Source organism: Ailuropoda melanoleuca, chromosome 16 (genome assembly GCF_002007445.2).
Source record: "Ailuropoda melanoleuca isolate Jingjing chromosome 16, ASM200744v2, whole genome shotgun sequence".
Taxonomy (NCBI): domain Eukaryota; kingdom Metazoa; phylum Chordata; class Mammalia; order Carnivora; family Ursidae; genus Ailuropoda; species Ailuropoda melanoleuca.
In genome coordinates, this window is record NC_048233.1 from 88,301,087 (window position 1) to 88,321,044 (window position 19,958).

The 19,958-nt window shown below is 60.1% G+C and overlaps 1 protein-coding gene across 1 annotated transcript in view; it reads right to left on the reverse strand.

The window, feature by feature from the left end:
• The window catches only part of LOC100467244 (SH3 and multiple ankyrin repeat domains protein 3), a 296,215-nt gene that overhangs the window by 53,844 nt on the left and 222,413 nt on the right, over positions 1 to 19,958 (reverse strand). Inside the window, exons 13-14 of the mRNA XM_034644850.1 lie at positions 10,229 to 10,395; positions 2,330 to 2,443 (exon numbers count right to left, since the gene is read on the reverse strand). Of these exons, the coding sequence (XP_034500741.1) occupies positions 2,330 to 2,443; positions 10,229 to 10,395 (281 nt within the window). The remainder of the gene's footprint in view (positions 1 to 2,329; positions 2,444 to 10,228; positions 10,396 to 19,958) is intronic.

A 19,958-nucleotide genomic window follows, 5' to 3' on the forward strand; every position in this document is an offset into this window, starting at 1 on the left:
AAAGCCACAATCTGAGAAAGCCCAAGGCAAGCAGAGCCTGGTGGGAGGTGCTCTAAAACCTCCCCACCCTAAAATCCAGCTCCGAGTCTGCTCCCCTCCTAACACGTGGGGAAGAGGCGGGAGGGGGTCAGAGACATGCACCGTAAGGGACCTGGCCGCACGCTCAAGTTGGCCAGAGGGGCCACAGCCAAGCACGTTGCAGCGCCCAGAGCCCGGAGGACACACCCTCTTCCAGAGCTTCCGGAAAGGACCGCAGCCCGGCTGACACCGGGACCCATGAGACCCACACCAGCCTTCTGGCTTCCAGAACCACAAGGTAACGCATTTGCAATGTGAAGCCACTTTGTGGCCATTTGCTACAGCACGAGTACCTCCAGCCCCTGCGACCCTTGCAGGCAACACAGACTCATGCCACCTCAGGCTCGGCCCCGCAAGCCGCCCGGGGCCAGGAGGGACTCAGGAAATGTGCGTGGGGTGATGGCAGAGGGTGCCGCATTCCAGAAGGGCCTGGCGCAGTCGCTTGGGGTCAGGGACCGGCTCGCATGTTCTCAAGTCTCCCAGGACACATGGCCAGCCCCCAGAACTGGCTGGAGCCCCAGGAGTGCGGAGCACCAGCCTGGGTGGTGAACACCACATTATCAGGACGACATCATCCTATAGAGTGTGCAGAAACACAGAACATCCTTCCAGGACTGTCACGCCCGACAGGTTTCCCAGGGGACCCACACACAAGCCGCTGCCCCAGGGGAGCCCCTCTGGAGGAGACAATCAGCCTCCATGAGCTGCCCGGCGCCCACCTGCCCTGCGGACGCCTTGCCCGGGCGAGGTGGGGCAGCGCCGGCAGGTGGGAGGAGAAGGCCCGCAGCAGGAGACAGGAGGAGGGGATGCCAAGTGTCCCGGACTTCTGCTCCCTCTCTCCAGGAAGCCACAGTTTCCTGGAGGATGCAGGAAGCAGAAAGACCTGGGTGACCCGCACGTGCTGGCCCCTAGCCAGCAATGCCTGGCGCCCACGTGCCTGAGTGTTTCCAAGGAAAGAGTGTATGTTGGGGGGCCAGTGGCACTGAAGCCATGTAGCAGGAGAGGAGGGAAGGAGGAAAGGGAGGACGGAGGCATTTGGTGACCTGGAAGGGGAGTCATACTCACAAGCTGTGGTCTTGCCCTTCACAGACCAGCAGGGCTGGGGGTGCTGCCTGCAGGAGAGGAAGCCGGTGGGGCAGGGGGAGCAGGCACTGGAGAGCCAGGATGTGCACCTGCACACCTGGGAAAGCAAGCTCCCACGCCCCTGCTGCCCACCGACCCGCCACCACCTTCACCACACGAGCACGTTCCAGCCCTCCCTTCCAAACCTGAGCTCAGGACGTCTCTTACCTCAACCCCCCTACCATACCGCAAACATCACGGTTTCCCTCTGGGATGTGAAGCCAAGCTGAGACTGAACAGGGGGAAGCTCGGCACAAATGGACACCTCTTCACGGTCAAGTTCTCGGAGAGGGAACCAGCTAAGCATCCCCGATGAAGAGTCTGCAAAGCCAGCCACGTACAGTGGGCGGGCACCGTGCTTTCCAGAGCGTGTGTCCTCAGAACACCTTATTTCCCAGCCGTGCGGGCCACGGGGCAGGCGCCACCAGCCCGCACAAGCAGACACAGCAAAGCCACGGGTCGCAAAGCGAGCGTGGATGCCTCCGACGTGTGCTCCGTGAGTCTGGGGCTCTACCCGACGCCCGCAGAACGCACGCACGGACCGGCTCCTTTGTGTAAGAGAGCTAGTGCTTCCCTTTCCCCAAGCAGCATATTTCCTCCTGACGCCATTGTGTATAAATGATCTCCTCTTAACATTTTAATCAATTCAATCTTTCGGCAATCAATTTCAAAGCGGTTTTCAGCAAAGGCTATATTTGGAGTTCTGAGACACGCCGACATGCTTTTCCTTCGCGAACCCCAACCGCTTCGGAGTGGTGTTTACTGACACATCAAAGTACGTGGCTGTAACGGAGGGCACGGGAGGGCCTCCTGCGAGCGCCAGCCGCCCATGCATGACATCGGTCCAAGAGATCGATAACCCGGCTTCCACATTCAATCACCCCATGAAAGCCCTTCCCCGATGGCTACAACGAACGATCCAAGTTTTCTGGAATGTGTACTGAGCAGCCCCTTCACTAAAAGCTTCCGCACTGTCTTGCAACCTATTTCTGGTTTGGACAAAACCCAGAGGAACCGAAAAACTGTTTGGATGACAGAGAGAAGTCCTTGCTTTGAAGGCGGTCTTTCTCCATAAGCAGGCACACAGGCCCAAGGGCACGGAGACGCGGTGCCCGCCGTACCGCCTTACCTGCCTGGCTGTCCTTGGGCCTGCACTGCACCTCCTCCACGCACTCGGCTGGGAACCACCCGATGTGGCCGCGGGCGCTGCCTTCCCAGAAGCCTCCTTCTCCGATGCTCAGAACTAGAGACAAGAAGGGGAAGCCGTTAGCAGGAGGGCTCGGGGGGTCTGAGGGTGAGCGCAGAGAGGGGACGGAGTGAGCGTGGGGCCGGCGGGGTCCGCCAAGCCTGCACAGCTGGCGGCTCTGGTCCATCTGCCGGCCGGCCGCGCTTCCTTCAGCTGTGGACGAGGGGACCCGGTACAGCATCCCTTGGAGAGGACAGTGCCGAGGGCGTGGACGCCAGGGTCCCTGGGTCTCTTCTCCCCTTAGCATGCAAGTGCTGGCCTCCTGGCATCTTTATCTGACCCCACAAGTCCTGCGACTACTTTGTCCCCCGTCTTGATGTCCCAGTTGAGACGGTGGAGGGGAACTGCAAGTCCCCACCATCAATCATGTCATGTGTCAGGTGGCGGGGCGGGTCACCTCCATGGATGGAAGGAACGATGAGGTCACGTGTGCCCCTTCCCAGCTGGGGAAGGGGTCCAAGGCTCTGCTTGATCTTTTAAACCACTTTGGAAACGGAAGAGCAGCGAGGGGCCGTGTGCCAACCCCGTGTTCTGTCTTGGCCTCCCGGCACGGAGCACTGAAGAGGGGGGCAGCTGGGGCCCTGCACCCTGGGCGAGCCGACCTGCCACCGAGGGCCTCTGACGGTGCAGGTGCTGGCAGGGAGCAGGGGTCTGCCAATCCCCTTTCAGACAAGGGTGGTGGGCCTGTCCACGGGAGGCCACTCTGCACGGTAGAAATGCATTTCTTGCAGCATTTCCTCCAAAAATGGACGCTGCCCCTTATCCCCCAAGCAGCCCAGGTGGGGGGCTGCACAGCCGTTTTCCCGAAGAATCCGGACCTGACAGGGTCATCCCGGATGGAGTGCTGCCTGGAGCAAAGGGAGGCCAGGCACCCACCCACGTGCTGGACGGGCCAAAGCCACACGTCCATCTACGTGACATGCAGGAAAGCTTCTTGGCCCCCGTGCCTCGGTTTCCTCATGTGCTGGAAAGGGATACTGTTTGTAGCGCTACCGTGTGCGGGCAGAGGCACGCGACCCCGTGTGGGGCTCCATCCCCGCTCACAGCTTCCCTCCGGACCGTCAGGGAGTCAGGGAAGACACACCGCGGTTTGTGTTTGGAGGGGACCGAGTCACCCTTCTGAGCATGTCCTCCTTATTCCGAGGCCAGTGGAAGAGAGGGAAGGCTGAGGGGCCCTGCCCACCGGGTCGGTTTCACCTCCGTCAGGAGAGGGGGACTCCGTAGGCTGTGAGCTGGATGCAGGGAGAGGCCGGGGAGGGCCCAGGACATCCTCTGTGCCTACTGAGCAAGCGTTAGCCGCGGTCCTCCTGGCAGGGGTGGGAAGGGCAGGGGCGCACGTGGGGGGGTGCGGGTGGGACGCTGGCCCCATCTGCAACATGCTACTATGTTTCAGGCCGTCGGCAGGACAGACCCTCTGCCCTTAAGGGGCTGTGTGCGAGTCCAACAACTGTGTATGCCAGGCCACGGCCACACGCCAGGCTTGCACGCTTGGGTTTCCGTGTGCCCGCCTTCTCAGGGCACACCTGTGTCCGGGTGGGAAAGCGTGTTCCTTGTCAGTGAAGAGGGAGCTAGGTCGCGCTCACCCATAAGCTGCTGATTTAAAGCGCTGAAAAGGAGACACTCTGCGCTGAGAACGAACAGAGTACCCACCTGCCCTCTCCAAGCCCACACGCTTCGAGGCCACAGCTGAAGCGACGCGGCCGGAGAAGGTGCCGGCCAGCTGTCCGCTAACTGGCTACCACCATGGGCTCCCCGCTCCAGAGACACACGGCCCTGCCTTGTACACTAGAAACCAGTAAGCACCGGTGCTAAAAGCACCCTGCGGTCACCAGGCTTGGGCGGGACCCTCACGGTGCCAGGCCCCGCCCCCTCTGCCAAGCTGCGCCCCGCCCCACCAGTCACTGAGAAGGACCCGCCTGAGTGCCCGGCAGCGAGCCCCTGGGCCAGGACCGCCTGAGCGACAGGGTTCCCCATTCTGCCCTGAGCCCCCCATAGGCCACTTGAGTTTCGAGGCATCCTGGGCTTCCCTCCACAAAAGCATCACAAGTGGCATCAGAGCAGGCATACCCCGGGGCCTGGGGAACCCTTATTTAGGGAGAGGTGTGTTGGGATACGCTTTCCCAGGTGCATGGGCTCAGCCGGTCCCCGGGAATAAGACCTCCCCTCCACAGCTGAGTGGCAAAGATATGAATACAGTGAGAGTCAGGGCCCAGCCAGGGAGCTGGGGGTTCTCAGCAGGACCCCACGACCTTCCTGCCTGCTGTCGAGACCCCACCCTGCCCTGGAAATCCTCCCAGATTTCCTGGCCCTGCCAGCCAGGCAGCCAGGCCTCCTGCCTCTGCTGTGGACCCTCTGAGGTCCAGGGGAGACAATTCCCTTGGCTCACCCCCGGCTGCCCGTCTCCGAGAGCCACCAGCCAGCCAGGCAGCCGGGACTCCGGGGGCCGCACAGTGTGGCAGGGAAGGAAGAAGGCCCTGGCCCGGGATCATGGGCTTCAAGGCAACTGTGAGTGGCCTGCATGGCCCACCCGGCCGTCTTCAGAAGAGAAGTCCTTTACATCTGTCCTTTGGGGTGCAAGTCTGGAAACTGATGTTTGTCATTTCTGTTCTCTGTGGGGGACAGGGCCCAGCTCCCTGTCCAGCCTGCTCTCCTGTAGCCAGGGGTGTGTCCCAGCCTAGGATGATGCCCGTGGACGTATGCAGAGAAGGGAGGATGCCCTTGCACCATGGCCCACAGGGCTCCCGCCCAGCCCGCACCTCTCTGCGGCTCGGGTCCACACCTTGAGCCACCTTCCCTCTGCCCCTGGGCTGCGGGGCTCCTCCTCCTTTTCCTGGCCTCAGATGTGGGGTCTCCTGTGATTCTGCCCTTCACTGCCCACCCCCATGGCCCCTCACTGCCCTGACCTGAAGCCCCCCACTCTTCCTGCACTTCTGTTTCCCGTCCACGTCCAAGGGGACACAGACTGGGAAGGAGAACACAGCCCAGGACTCGGCTGGCAGCTGTCTTTCGCTCGAGGAGTAGTCGGTCCGTCTGCCTGTGCTGACTCCCACTAGAAACCTGTCCCTGCAGACTTGCTGGGGGAGTCTGGCGGGACCCCTGGGAGCCTTCAACCCCCACCCCAGAATACCCTCCTTGGGCCTCCAACAAGCTGAGAGAAGGACTCCGTGCAGGAGCGATGCACAGGCCACTGGCCCCCGGGCCTCAGGTTTCTCCTGCCCACGGGGGCCTCAGCCCTAGCCACCTGCGCACCTAGTCTCAGCTCTCGTCACTCTGCGGCGAGGGACCAGCCTCAGTGGCGAGTGCGTGCTCAGCCCCACGGAGCCCGTGGTGGGCTTGTCTTCACGGCGCCAGGCATGGCTGGAAGGAAGGGGCCGCCTGTGCCATGCATAGCCCAAATCAGAGACCGCGATCCTGACGCACCCACGGGGCAGGCAGGAATGCTAGCCCCTCGATGGACCCAGGGAGAGACCCCGACCTGTCCACGGGGATGCAGTAGAGGGATGCATGCGCTCACCCCACGCACGCACGCAGGCAGGCAGGCACACCGCAGCAATGTGGCTGTGCCTCTGAGTACCAACATGGAGACCACCCTCCCAGCTTCTGGATTCCTCCTTGTGCACGTGTGATCTGCAGGCCACCCAACGCTCCTCAGGCAGCAGCTCCCACAGGACGAGTCGGCCGAAGTGGGGAGCACTGAGGACAGCCTTGAAGGACCCCAGGCTTGGGAGTCCTGAGTGCTGGCAGCGAGGGGCTGCGGGACCGGGCCCTCGCACACCTGTCCCTTTCCCATGGCGCCAGCATAGCGGACGCCTTCCCCAGGAGAGGCACCACCCCTCAGCTGCTGTGAGAAAGGCTGCCAATGGCTCACTGCTGCCCCCCCTCCATGGAACCTCCTTCCGGACACGGGAGCCATCCGGCCGGCCTAGGAGGTTATGCCCCATTTCCCAGGGACGGAGCCAGGATGTGGGGCACCCTCGCGTCACCCCTGGGCCCGAGCTCCTGCCCCCTTACCTGGCTCCAGCACTGCTTTGGGGGCACCCAATACCCAGGTGGAGGGAGCTGGGGAATGAATGACCCCCTCCTTCCAGAACAGAGCACGCGGGCTGACCGCCAGCTGTCCAAGCAGGAACACGGTGGGGAGACAGTAAACCTGCCTATTATCTCTCCAAGACATGTCCAGACCACAAACACGGGCACAGCCAGGTAAAGCTGGCAGCAAGCAGTCAGGACAGACAACGCGAGGGGGGAGAGCAGCATGGGCTCGGAGTCCAGACCACCTAGATCTGGAGCCCCAGCCCCCTGGTCACCTGCTGTGGGAGACTGGGAGGTCTTCACTGGAGTTACTGTGTCTGCAAAAGACAGGTGCTTGGGCTGAATCTTGCCCCCAAATTTCTACGTTGGAGCCGTGACCCCAAGCACCTCAGAATGAGGCTCTATTCGGAGCTGGGGTCTTTAAAGAGGCGATCAAGGTAATATGAGGTCACCGGGGTGGCCCTGATCCCATGTGACCGGGGTTCTTACATGAAGAGGACATCAGGACACAGACACGCACAGAGGGACGACCCCGTGAGGACCCAGGGAGAGCACGGCCGTCCACACACGAGGAGAGAGGCCTCGGGAGAACCCTGCCCTGTGCGCCTGGACCTTGGCATCGGCCTCCGGGACTGGGGACAGTGAATCCTGTTGTTCAAGCTGCCCGGACTGAGGGGCTCTGTGGCGACCCCCTGAGCAAACCAGTGCTTGGCCCACAGCCACCGTGAGCTTCACACAAAACCTACGCAACACGTCCTGTAGCGAGAGTAGTAAACAGCAGGTGCTCACTGACGAGTCTCCACCTTCATCTGCTCCTCTGTCATTGTCTCCGACGTACGGAGCCTCCAGATACAAACCGGCCAGCCAGCGTCACTGGGCGGGCTCTGCAGGCACCTGCCAGCCCGGCCGAAGCCCCGCATGGGCCTGGGGGTGCAGGGCGCGGTGGGCCCGCGTGGAACGAAAGTCCCGGGCTGTGGGCCGACGGCTTAGTCGATTTCAGAGTGGGCCGGGCAGGGAGAGCGGGTGACGTGCTGGGGGCCATGGTGGAGGGTGGGGCGCACACGGTTACGAGAGCAGGCCACAGGGGTGGTGCTTTGTCTTCACACGAGCCACTGTCCTCCTGGGGCTCAGGGGCCGACCTGAGTCGACCTGCATCACTGCCTAGCGGTCTTCAGGAGAGAGCTCCCGACACAGCGGGTCCAGGGCCCTGCCGTTCCCAGCTTTCTCCGAATAGGGGCTGCTCCTGGGGGCAGGTCTCTCGGGGGGCTGGGAGGGGCCTCGAGGCCTGGCCCGCCAGCTCTGCCAGGACTGGGGTGTCCCTGGGGCCCCCCCAGGACGCCCTCTGCAGCCACGGCACAGGGGTCGCGCCAGAAAGACACATGGCCTGGGCAAAAACATTTCTGTGGCCTTCTGTCTGGGGCCCCGTGTGAGTACTGTGGCAGAGCCGTCAGCCACCCCGTCTGCAGAGGCAGCGTCCTTGTCGTGGGGACGACTGGAAACTACTCACGTGTAGGGGAGGAAAGTCTATCGTGCATTCCGGGACTAAAATTTAAAATTGCAGGTGATGTGAATTCCTACATTTATAACCTGAATGTTTATAATGTGAAAGGTGATAAGAATGTTGCAGTGAGGGGCGCCTGGGTGGGACAGCGGTTAAGCGTCTGCCTTCGGCTCAGGGCGTGATCCTGGCGTTATGGGATCGAACCCCACATCAGGCTCCTCTGCTATGAGCCTGCTTCTTCCTCTCCCACTCCCCCTGCTTGTGTTCCCTCTCTTGCTGGCTGTCTCTATCTCTGTCAAATAAATAAATAAAATCTTAAAAAAAAAATACCTTTTTAAAAAAAAGAAAAAAGAATGTTGCAGTGAAGTCGACAGGGACAGTGCAGAGACTTGAACTTATAGGTATGATGGACATGGGCCCACCGGACACCCCAGAAGGCAGCTGTACCCCGTGTGAGGTGGGAAAGGTGCCGGAATGTGTGGAGAGGCAGCCAGGCCTGACGGGACACCTGGAGGCCCACGGGAGGGGAGCTGGACCAGTGAGCCCCTCTCCACGGCCGGGAGCCTGCACCCCGTCCACAAGGCAGGGCTGCCGGGGGCGGGGGGGGGGCCCGCGGGGAAAACCCTCAGTCTGAGCTGCCTGAAGGACCAGAAAGGTGAGGCCAGGAGAAAGCACGCACCCAGGACCGGGGGTGTCCCCACACGGGAAGGAGCCCGAGAGGGGGCGGCAGACAGCCTCGCCACATCCCTGACTGAGCGTGTGCAGAACAGACACGAAGCAGCTCAGCTGAGCTCCGGACCTGAGCTGGCCCGGAGCGGTCACCCAGGCAACCCCTCCAAACAGAGGAAACGCCCACAGCTTAACCCGCCTAACGTCCATGACGCAACAGAAGATCACCAGACACACGAAGACCCCACAGGAGGGAGCTCTTTCTCACGAGAGGGGAGGAAACTGCGCAAGCCCAGCCCAAGGTGACCCTGACCGCAGACCACAGATGGGGACCTCGGTGCGCTGACCGCACCATGCCAGTGACCTAACATAGCACGAGCTTCCAGCAAGCGAGAAGCCCCAACAGACAGGGAGACTTACGAACGTGTGACTTCTGAAATTTAGAAATGCGCAAGATGGACTTAACAGTGAAGGGAACACTTCAGAGGAAAGGGTATTGGAAACAGATCAATAGAAGTGATCAAAGGTGAAAAAAAAGGTTGGAAAAAACACAAACGGAGCTCCTGGGACTTGCGCCTGCTACCAGATGGTCAATTTGCGTGCAGCTGGGCGACCAGGAGGAGCTGCGGGAGAACAGGGCTCCACCTGTCATCAGAAACTTGCAAATCCCAGCTGAGGTCAGCCGGGTTCGTGCAGGGCACAGAGGAGGGCGCTGGGTTACGTGCCAGCTCAGGCCCGATGGGGACAAGGCGGGGTGGGCAGGATCTGGCCCTGGCCTGCTGACCTCTAAGGGGCATATGGTTTATTGCCTGCCATGCGTCTGCTGAAAGGCTGTCTTCCAGTGATAGGCCCCACACACGGGTGGGCACGCATGGCGTGCCCTTTCTTGCCGTACCGGGAGAATTCAGCTGCCCCCATGTGGCCTGAGGCCCATACCTGCTGCTTTTCTACTTCCTCCCCACAGCCTCAACGCCACGTACGACCTCCTGCACGTGGCCTATTTATACCCATCTCCCTGGACAGCCTCACATACCTGATCTCCCTGCTCAGAAACCATCGCTGGCTCCCCAGTACCCTGGGAACAAAGCCTAACTCCTTGGCCTGGCATTCATGGATCCCCTCCATGCTTTTCGACCACGTTTCCCAGGATTTTGCTTTGGGAATCCTTCCCTCCAACCTGGTGGACTTCCTTCCCAGGAACTCTGGAGGCCTCCAGGCTGTGCCAGACCATCCCCTGTCCCCGACTCCCGGGAAGATATGTTCAAATCCAACCTGTGCTAGGCCCCGTCTCCATGCCACGTCTTCCCGGGGCCCTCAGGGGTTTCCCAGGCGGAAAGGAGCTCTGCCCCTCTCCCCTGCACTTTCTGCAACGGAGTCTCATTCCCGACGGGCGGTGCCGCTCCCCTAACAGACACGGAATGACCGCGAGCCCAGTCAGCTCCCTGTTCTGCCCTCCCGGCTCTGTGCGTCCCGCAGGAGCCCGGAGAGCAATGCCTCCAACGCCAACACCCCAACAGGGGGTCCGCCGAGGCACAGAGGGCCCGGCCTGGCCCTGCTCCGGAAGCAGAGTGGACACTGACCTTTGACCCTGTCGCCACGGTGAAGGGGGATCTCGCCGTCGACCTGGGGGTGGTATGGCTTGACGACGACGAACAGCCTCCCGGGCACTGCGCTGTACAGCTTCCGCTTGGGCTCCGGGTACTCGAAGGCGGACAGCGCGTCCTTGGCGCCAGGCGGGAAAGCCGGCCTGAGGGGGAGGGGCAGAGAGAGCGCGAGAGGGTCATGGCCTGAGACAGGGCACGTCACACGCCGGGCCCGCGGCCGAGCCGTTCACGACGGAAGCTGCAGTGAGAGCCGTGCCACGGGAGCTCCCGATCCTAGACGGAGCAAGGACGTGTACGTGCCCGGGGGCCGCGTCCATGGCTAAGAGACTCAGGTAGTTCCAGCAACTGCACTTCCGGGAGCTTACCCGTGTTTCGCACGTGTCCACGGCAGCAGTGCTCTCCACGGCCCGGAGCTGGGAATGAGCCCAGCACCCATCCAAGCACGAACCGATAAACACTGTGGGGTCCAGCCACGCACTGGACTACTGTCCAGCCTGACAAAGGAAGGACATTCTGACACCTGCTGAATGTGGATGGACCCTGAGGACACTACACTCAGTGAAAGAGCCAGTCAGAAAAGGCAGGTGTTCCTGGTGTGATTCCACGGAGACCACGTGTGTGGACTTGCCATGTCCTAAGTAGGACGGCGGGCGCCGGGGCCGGGGGAGGGGTGGGGGCCGGTGTCTCAGGGGGATGGAGAGTGGACAATGGGTGCCAGGGCCAGGGGAGGGATGGGGGTTTGTGTCTCAGTGGGACAGAGTCTCTGTTTGAGAAGATGAAAAGTTCTGGAGACGGATGGTGGGGACGGCTGCACAACTGTATGAATGTGCTTGATGGCACAGAACTGTGCACTCAAACAGGGTTAAGGTGATAAAGTGTATGTTAAGTGTACTCTAACACAATTCTTGGATAAATAAAAATCAGCGGGCTCCTGGGTGGCTCAATCGGTTAAGCGTCCGAGTCTTGATGTGGCTCAGGTCATGATCTCAGGGTCAGAAGACAGAGCCCCTCGTTGGCTCCACGCTCAGCAGGGAGTCCGATGGAGGATTCCCTCCCTCTGCCCTGCTCCCTTCACCCCCCACGTGCACACACCCACGTGTACCCTCTCTTTCTCTCTCTCAAATAAATAATCTTTAAAAAAACAAAAATCAAAGACCCTAGCGATTCAGAAATCAGGGCAGACCCTGGGTCTCCGACATTTTACCAGCACCAGCATGCATGCCAGCCCTTCCTGGTGAGGAAACACCACTTTCCCTGAAGAGCTTTCAGGATCACAGGAGCCGCCGCCCCAGCCGCCCTGCTGACTTCTCACCAGACGCGGGTCCCGTCTTCTTGCTCTAGGTTTATTCACAAAGAGCAAATGTTCCCAAGCCCACGTCCAGGCCTGAGAGTGAGACGTGAGGGGCTATGCAGGCACGAGAGGCAGGTTCACAGAGAAACGGGCCACGCGGTTTCTGTCACGACATCCCCGCACCACTGATACACGGTTTGCTTGTAGAAGGCCACAGAGTATGACCGTGGGTGTGTTGTGTCCTCCTGACTTTCTCACTCACTGCCACGACAGGGGGAGCTAGCCAGGGGAGCCCATGTCCACACACGCAAAGCCAGAGGCTGTGACAAGCTCAATGTTACCCTCATCTACACTAGCATGGAGGACTGATGGCTAGGTCTGTCTGCCTGACCCCAGTGGTCAGAGCCCACCCAAACCCACACGGGGCAGAGGGTGGGCAGCACCTGGGCTGGTCACGTGAACTTTTCTGGGAGCCCCCCCAGGGCTCAGAGAGAGAGGTCCTCTGTCCCCAGGGATGCCATTCCTCCCCCAGAGGCTTCATTAACCAAGTTCAAGCCACAGATGGAGGTCACAGAATCCAGGGGGTTCAGGTGGCCTTGCCCAGTGGCCCCACATCACCTCCTTGCTTAACCTCTCCTTGACCAGCCGGCTACAGTTCTGTGGACAAGAAAATCCAGATGTTCACTGTGATGCCTGCAGCTTGAGGGACGGTGGTAGGTCATTGCCCTGGTCTCGGGGACAGAGCATTATCTGAGCCACGCTTTGGGCTCCTGGAGAAGAGGGCGTTGTGAACGAAGGGAATGTATAGTATGATTCATAGATCCTTTTTACTTCCCTGGCTTTCACCCCCACCCCGACTTGAATACAAGCTCCTCGAAGGCTGTGTTGTTCACGACTTTATCCCAAGTGCCTAATGGTGCTTGGCGCAAACCAGGTGCTCCTTCACTCCCTGTTGCACACGGGAAGGAACGGATGGCTGGGGAGGTGGGTGCAAAGATGGACTGTTGGATGCAGAGAAGCACGGGTGGGTGAAGATGGGGTAGATGCATGGATGGATGGATGGATGGATAGTTGGATGGATGGAGAGAGGGAGAGGAGGAAGGATGTGCTGTTGATATTTCAACTGGTAAAGTCGGGTTAGAGTGCAGCTGCTTCTCCCCAAAGTTAAAATGAGAGGAAGGAGAGGAATGAGGTAAGAAAAGAGACAGCAGTTAAAACACCTGGCAAAGGACCTCCCCCGACATGTGCTCGCAGGCACACACACACGCCACACACCACATACCACATGTGCTCGTTCATTGTCACAGAACAGGGTTATACGCTCGTCATCTTGTCTCTATGCTAGTAAGCTTGTATGTCTTCCTAAAACTGTAATATATCATTTCTTTCATGTCTGTTTTCTATTTTTAGCTTGACTCTGTGTTGGGGGTAATGGTATTTATCCATCTACCCCTCCATCCACCCACCCACCCCATCCACTCACCCATCCACCAATCCATCCACTACCCGTCCATCCAACCATCCATCCATCCATCCATCCATCCATCCATCCATCCATCCATCCAAACACCAACCCACTTACCCATCTATCCATCCTCCACTCATCCTTCCACCCAACCATCCATCCATATCCATCCACCCACGCATCTATCCATTCACCCACTGACCTGTGCATCCATCCATCCATCCACTTATCCATCCATCCATCTACCCACATCCATACATTCATCTATATATCCATCCATCCATCACACATCTACCCATTCATCCACCAACCTTCCTTGCATCCATCCACCCACCCAACTATCCACTTATCCATCCATCTGTCCATCCACCCCCCTACCCATCTTACCACTTATCCAAACATTATATTCACTCATCCAGCCAAATTTCACAAGGACCCCACAAGGTGCCCAGATGACCACTTAAGATGTTAGACAAGTAAGTTAACCTCTTGAAGCCTAGTTCCCCATCTTGTAAGAGGGGGTGAGCTGCAGTGTCCAGAGAATGAGTCAACAGGAACTACTCTTCGCAGGTTTAGTTAAGTTAACATTAGCACCATTCCCACTCCCCTCTTCCACNCAAATTTCACAAGGACCCCACAAGGTGCCCAGATGACCACTTAAGATGTTAGACAAGTAAGTTAACCTCTTGGAGCCTAGTTCCCCATCTTGTAAGAGGGGGTGAGCTGCAGTGTCCAGAGAATGAGTCAACAGGAGCTACTCTTCGCAGGTTTAGTTAAGTTAACATTAGCACCATTCCCACTCCCCTCTTCCACTGGAAAGGGGGTCACAAATTGCCTGTGTGAGCTAGCTGCTTCCAGCTGGTACCAGAGGGTGTCACTGGGCAGAGAAGTCGAAGCAAACACTGTTCCAATCTGGGGAACTCTGTGTCTTGGGCCCCCGTGCAGATGATCAGTTCCCTAACCCATCCACCCATGCCTGGAAAGGCTTTGTCAAAGAACAGGAAGCAGTCAGTCCCTCTAGACCAGAGCGCACCCATGGCTCTGGGCACCAGGAGTGATGTGTGATCCCCACAAAAGCTAAAGTACCTTCTCATTCCAGGTTGGTCTGAGCCTCACAAAGCCCCATTTCATAGAAGAGAAAAAGGAGGTTCCATAAATAGTGGCCCAGACACAGAGATACAGAGCTGACCTCACATCCTGGCTCCTTGACGCCAGCCCAGGGCTCCCTGGAGGCTCCCTGCTCCATGCAGTGATGAGCCCATGACCTCTCCTGCCAAGGAAGGCGTCTTCTCCCCACAATGTCCTGTTTTAGGCACCGCATCCCATGGCAGCAGGAGCCAGAGTCCCACAGTGGCTCAGGGTTGGGAGTGCCATCCCCTCTCGGGAAAGGAGGCACAGGGGCCAGACTGGGGCTGCTCCACCCTGCCTGCACAGCGGGGATGGTCTGAAGTTCCCTACCCCAAACTGTCAACACTTTCCTTGTGATCCGTCCAAGAACAGCCAGATGGAATTCCAACCACGTTGTTTTGGTATAAGAGCTAAATCGCTGAATTCTCAATATCAGAAAATTGGTGGCTGGCTGTGGGGTGACGTGGATGAGTGAACTGAGCCACTTTCCAGCGATCCTGGGTGACCAGGGCCCTGCCAGACCAGGGACCTACTAAAACTGGGGTATCCCCAGGTTCCTGGCTCACTCAGCATGGGTGGGAGGAAAGTGCTTGGTGGTCTGGTGGAGAGGGTGCCACATCCAGCCCCAAAGGTCCCAAGATCTTATCATCCACTGACTGCTGTCTCTTCAGGGTAAAAGCTCAGACCGTATGGCACCCCCTGTACTATCAGCACCCTCCCCCCCTCCCCGCTTGGAGCCAGGGAGACATGCAGGAATCCTCAGCGCCCACCACCCTGAGCAGTGGAGCCCCAGCATGGGCTCTGGGCTCTGCCCTGCCTCTGTGGTTCCAGTAACAGCACCTCACACGCCACAGCCATGCCATGAGGCCCTGAGAAGGGATCTGGGGAAGGACGGTCACCAGGATGTCCCATCCCACTGGCGTCAGCGACACTGGCTGGGGCACCAGCATGAGCCAGGGCTTTTGTGGACCCGAGAAGGGAGATCCACCAGGCACCAGCTTTGTGCAGCTGCTCGCACACTCTCCACGGTGACCCAGGCCCCTGGAGCGGGCTTTCTGCCCATTTGCAAGCCCCAGGCCACCCCTGGCTCTGATAAGAGGGTGGGGGAGAGGAGAGGAAGTGCCAGGAGCCCCTGAGTGACGGGAGCAGTCCTGAACGTACACCCTTCCCACTCTCTGCCCCAGTCACTCCAGGCCCCTCGCCACCCCGACGCCCAGCTGGCCCATGGCATTCCCCACTGCGGGATCTCTGCTTCTCTGCGGAGCTCCCCACCTCCCCCAGGGAGCTCTGAGCCCTGGGGGGCTCTGTCAGGGGCTCCTGTGGCTCCGTGTCCTCCAATACATCACCCCTGGGGGCTCACATGTCTGCCGCCCTCACCTCTGGGGTGGGGACAAGGCACTCTCCTCCGCATGACGGGCGCCCGGAAAAGAGGAGATTGCTAATTCATGAATTCGTGCAACCAGCGGAGAAAGCAAAGTCTGAATGTCCCCAAACACGGAAGCAGAGACGGTGGCGGGTGAGGGGTGGCCTGTGAAGTACCTGGACATTAAGTCCTCAGCAGCCAAGATACACCTGATCCCTCAGGGTGAGCCCCCTTGGCCTGGCCCTGCCTCCCCACCAGGTGACACACACAAACCACGGAGTCCCACTCCTCCTGGATCCCTGCTCCTGGCCTCCCCGTGACGTGCCCTTAACGCCCCAGGTCAGGCAGCAGCAGGGCTGCTTGGTCCTTGGAGGACCACCCGCCTCCAACCCTGGGCTGGGCAGCGCCTGCCTCGCCCTGACACTACCCCTGCCCTGCCCCCACCCTGCCCCTGGAGCCCACCCCCACTCCCTTTCTGGGTCAGGACAGGCACAGGAAAGCAGCAGCCGTTGCACTGAGTTCTCACGGAGGAAACCAGTTCCCCGCTCCTCTGGGGGAGCCAAGTTTGGTCTCCACGGCCCCAGGAAGCAGGGAGAGGCCTCGCAGAGGTGGACAGAGACCCGGGCCAGAGGGGCACCATCGTGCCCCTGCACACCCGCAAGCCTGACAAGATGGGAGCTTTGTCTCCTGGAAGGGGTCCCACCACCCTAGGACCCCCCGGAAGGGGGTGCGGTCTCTGATTTCTGAAGTCTCTGGCTCCGTTCAAAAGGTTCTATTCTGTGAGCAAACCTGCTCTGGGATTTGGGCCCTGTCTCAGGCTGGCCTTCCTTCCCGGTGCTCACAGGGGCACAGGTGCTACTCAGGGGGCACAGATTGGTAATACTGATGTCACCTTCTACCAGCGGAGCCATGGGCACAGGCTCGAAGCTGGCCCCACACCTGGACCTTCCCGGGATGGCCAAGTCCCCCACACTGCGGGCTGCTGGCCGATGTGCTGTCTTATCCACCTGAAACCCCAAACATCTGCATGGCCTCAGCCTCCCATGGCCAGGGTCAGAGAAATGAAGGTGACTTGTGTACGAGACTTTGCCGAGCCCCCACCAGGTTCTGCCTGACGGCTCCAGCTCAGAGGGATGCCGTGAGCCAGCCACAGGCTGCACAAGTCTCTGCCTACACTCAAAAGCATGAATCCGCCCCATCGTGCTGAGCTGAACCCACCCAAGAGATGTGTCCTTGGTAACAGGGTGACCAGAATGCTTCCTGGTGCTGGTGAGGCCAGGGCAGCCTGCTGGGTACTGGAGGGGTCCTGGGCAACAGGGCAGTGGTTCGTAGGGACCCGGACAAGCCACGCCAGTGAGCCACTAGAGGGCGCCATCGTGGACAGGCGTCTGTGGGGTCCCCCACCTGAAGCTGGATTCAAAGGTGCGGTGGGTACGTGGGTGCTGACCTCTGTGGACATTCTACCTCTCTGCCTGGCACTCAGGTCAGCTGGTTACGGGAGGCCAGCTCCACGGAGGATGCTGGCCCTGCCCACAGCTCAGAGCCCAGCCAGGGAGGGAGCTGGGCAGTGACCTGGGCAGCTGGGGAGACCTTGGTGCCCCCCCACCATCATCCAGTCTGCACCTGAGGCTTCGGCCACACTGATGTGCCCATCGTATTCCTGGCTGGGGTTTTTCCGGGGCCTCAGCTCAGCATTCAGGCAAATGGGCTCTGCCTGATTGTGGTGCTAAGCGCCCAGCATTCCCCGCCAGGGGGGGGGGGGGGGGGGCAACGTGGGGGTGCGGAGGCGGAGGACTAATCCTCCTCATGTCAGGAGGCTGAGTCTCCCTCTACTGGGCTGAGTGATGGTCTTTGCTTCTCCGGCCTCTTAGCTGGAGCTGTCACCAGAACAGTGACTCCTGACTCCCTCCAGCGCCTGCCCCACGGGGGCCAGAGGGTCCTTCTAAGTGTTGCTGACAACCCAGAGCAGCAAAGGCTTCTGGGGAGCCCCCTGGGAGCCAGACACGCCTCAGAACGTGCGGTGGGTGGTTATCAAATTCAACTTACTCCCGCTTCCCAAACTATCAGCCCCACTCTTCATTGAAGAAGACCTGGAGTAGAAGGGTCAAGGGTCCTGTGCGGGCACACGGCGGGGAGGAGCAGAACAGGGACAGCTACCGTGGAGACAGAATCTGTAGACGGAGGGGTGTGCAGGGGCAGGGCCTCCTAACCCCAGCCTAGGCTCTGCGAGAACCAGTAAGGGCTCTCAGGGCACCCTGGGTCACCCTGAGTCATGTGTCATGCCCAGCCAGGGTCTGCCTGCCCTGGGAAGGGGTTAGGCTCGAAGTGGCGATGACAAAGACAGAGTAGAGGGGTTCGGCTACCTCCTTGAGCCCCCACAAGGCTCAGGGGCTAGGCTGTGGGGTCCTGTATCTGGCGTCCGCCATCGCCTGGGCCGGTCTGTATTGCCAGTTCTATGCCTAGGTGTGGTTCGAAAGGCCAGACCGTGGCCTCCCGGCCAGGAAGCAGACGGCCCACCGTTCCCTCCCGTTCCAGGGGGAAGCAGGCGCACCCAGGAGTCCCTGTTAGGACAGGGGAGTGTTGGGGGAAGGACCCCAGCCGCCCATGGCTCCTGTCACAGAGTAGTTCCCGACACCAGCAAGGATCTGGACCCTGAACAGACAGACATGGGACAGGCAGGCTTGTCGGGCGGAGGGGGAGGGAGGAAGGCTGAACAAGGCAGAAAAGGCAGGGCTCTATCAGCAGCACTGCTCGGCAAGGCAAGGTGCTGGCCGGGCCAGGACAGGTAATAGCCCACAGGTGGGGGCAATCCTGGGGTCCAGGGCAAACCCGGATGGTTGGTCCCCCTGCCCAGGGCTCTGGGTGACAAAGGGAACAGAACTGGCTAAGTGCCTTTTTTGGGCTAGATGCGGATCTGAGCTTCGTCTGAGGGCCAGTATGGTACTGCAATGAGGCACGGACACACATTCACTCAGAGTCTTAAAAACAAACCCCGGGGGCCAGTGTTTTCACGACACCCACTGTGTCAAGGAAGCTCCAAGTGTCAAGTCAGCAGCCCGGGGCAGAACGCAGAACAGGTGCCCGGAGGTCCCAGCAGCAAGCGCTCAGGACAGGTGCCGTGATGGCCCCGCATGCACCCGCACAGGACATGGGGGACAGCCAGGCGGGGCCCCAGCAAGGCACCCCCCGGTGGCTTTCCTCCTGTCACAAGCACTGTTCTGTTTGTGGGGTTGTGGTCCCTGGCCATACCACCTTCTGTCCCTTATGAGATTTCGTGCTGGAGGAAGGGGACACACTCTTCTCAAAATTACAGTCATAATTCCAGTGAATGGTGTGAAGTGGAATTTGCCTCCTCAGGGGAAGCCTTTAATTTAGTTTTAAACTGTTCTTAGCACCTGGGACTTCTCCCTCGGGGCGACTCAGAGTGAGAATCTAGACCAGAGCCAGAAATTGGATCTCACTGTTTGGAGCACGAGACGGGTGGACAGTGGCTGGGGCTGAGGCATGGCTGTGGGCTTGGGGTGGGCCGGCATCCAGAACCTCAGGCCCGAGACCCTATGCAGGAGCCGGGAGACGTGGTTCCCGCGGGAACATTCTCCCGATCCGGAGACTTGGCCACCACTGTTCACGGTCACAGCCATCAGCCCCCTGCCGGGACCACGTGAAGCACCATCGCCCCCTCCCACTCGGGCTGCCTGCCTGCACCCCACTCGGAAGACGTGGAACCTGCAGGACAGAGCCCCCAAGCAGCAGGGTGCCCCACCTGCCCAGCATCACAGACGTAAGCCAAGGCATCGGCAGGCCTCACTCAGCAGGCCTGGTGCACCCAAGTGCCTCCAGAGGCCTGGGAGGGAGCGGGAATGAGCAGGGGGAAAGGGGGATCTGGTGACGTGCTGGACGTAAGGGGGCACCGATACCACGCCAGAGCCCTGTGCCGGCCAGGGAAACACCGGTCAGCGGGCCTTCCCGGGCCACCGTGGCTGAGCACAGAGCTCAAGGCGACAAACACTTGAAAACCCCACGGCACAGGTACAGGAACGAGGACCCAGGAGGGAAGGGGCCAGCAAGCCATAGAACGAGGACCAGGGCCTGGGCCCGAGACAGAGCACACAGTGGGACTGGCAGGGCAAGAGGCCAGGGCTGCTTTCATGGCTGCAGCCAGCGCTCAGCCCAGCACCCTGGGGCCCCAGCCGTGAGCCCACCCCCCCGAAGACCCATCCTCATGTGAACAATTCTGAAAGGGCATGACCAGGTGGAGAGCGTGCTGGAGAGACAGCAAGGGCCCGGAGCCCAAGCGTGAGCTTTAATTCTGGACCAGGTGCGTTGGCAGTAAAAGCAGCACTTGGAGGAACTCTCGGCAACAGGCAGGCTGGCGGCCTTAGCTCCCTCTCTGTTCACATTTCACTTTCAGAACCCAGAATCAAATGCACACAGAAGGAAAACGAGGCCCCCAACGCCA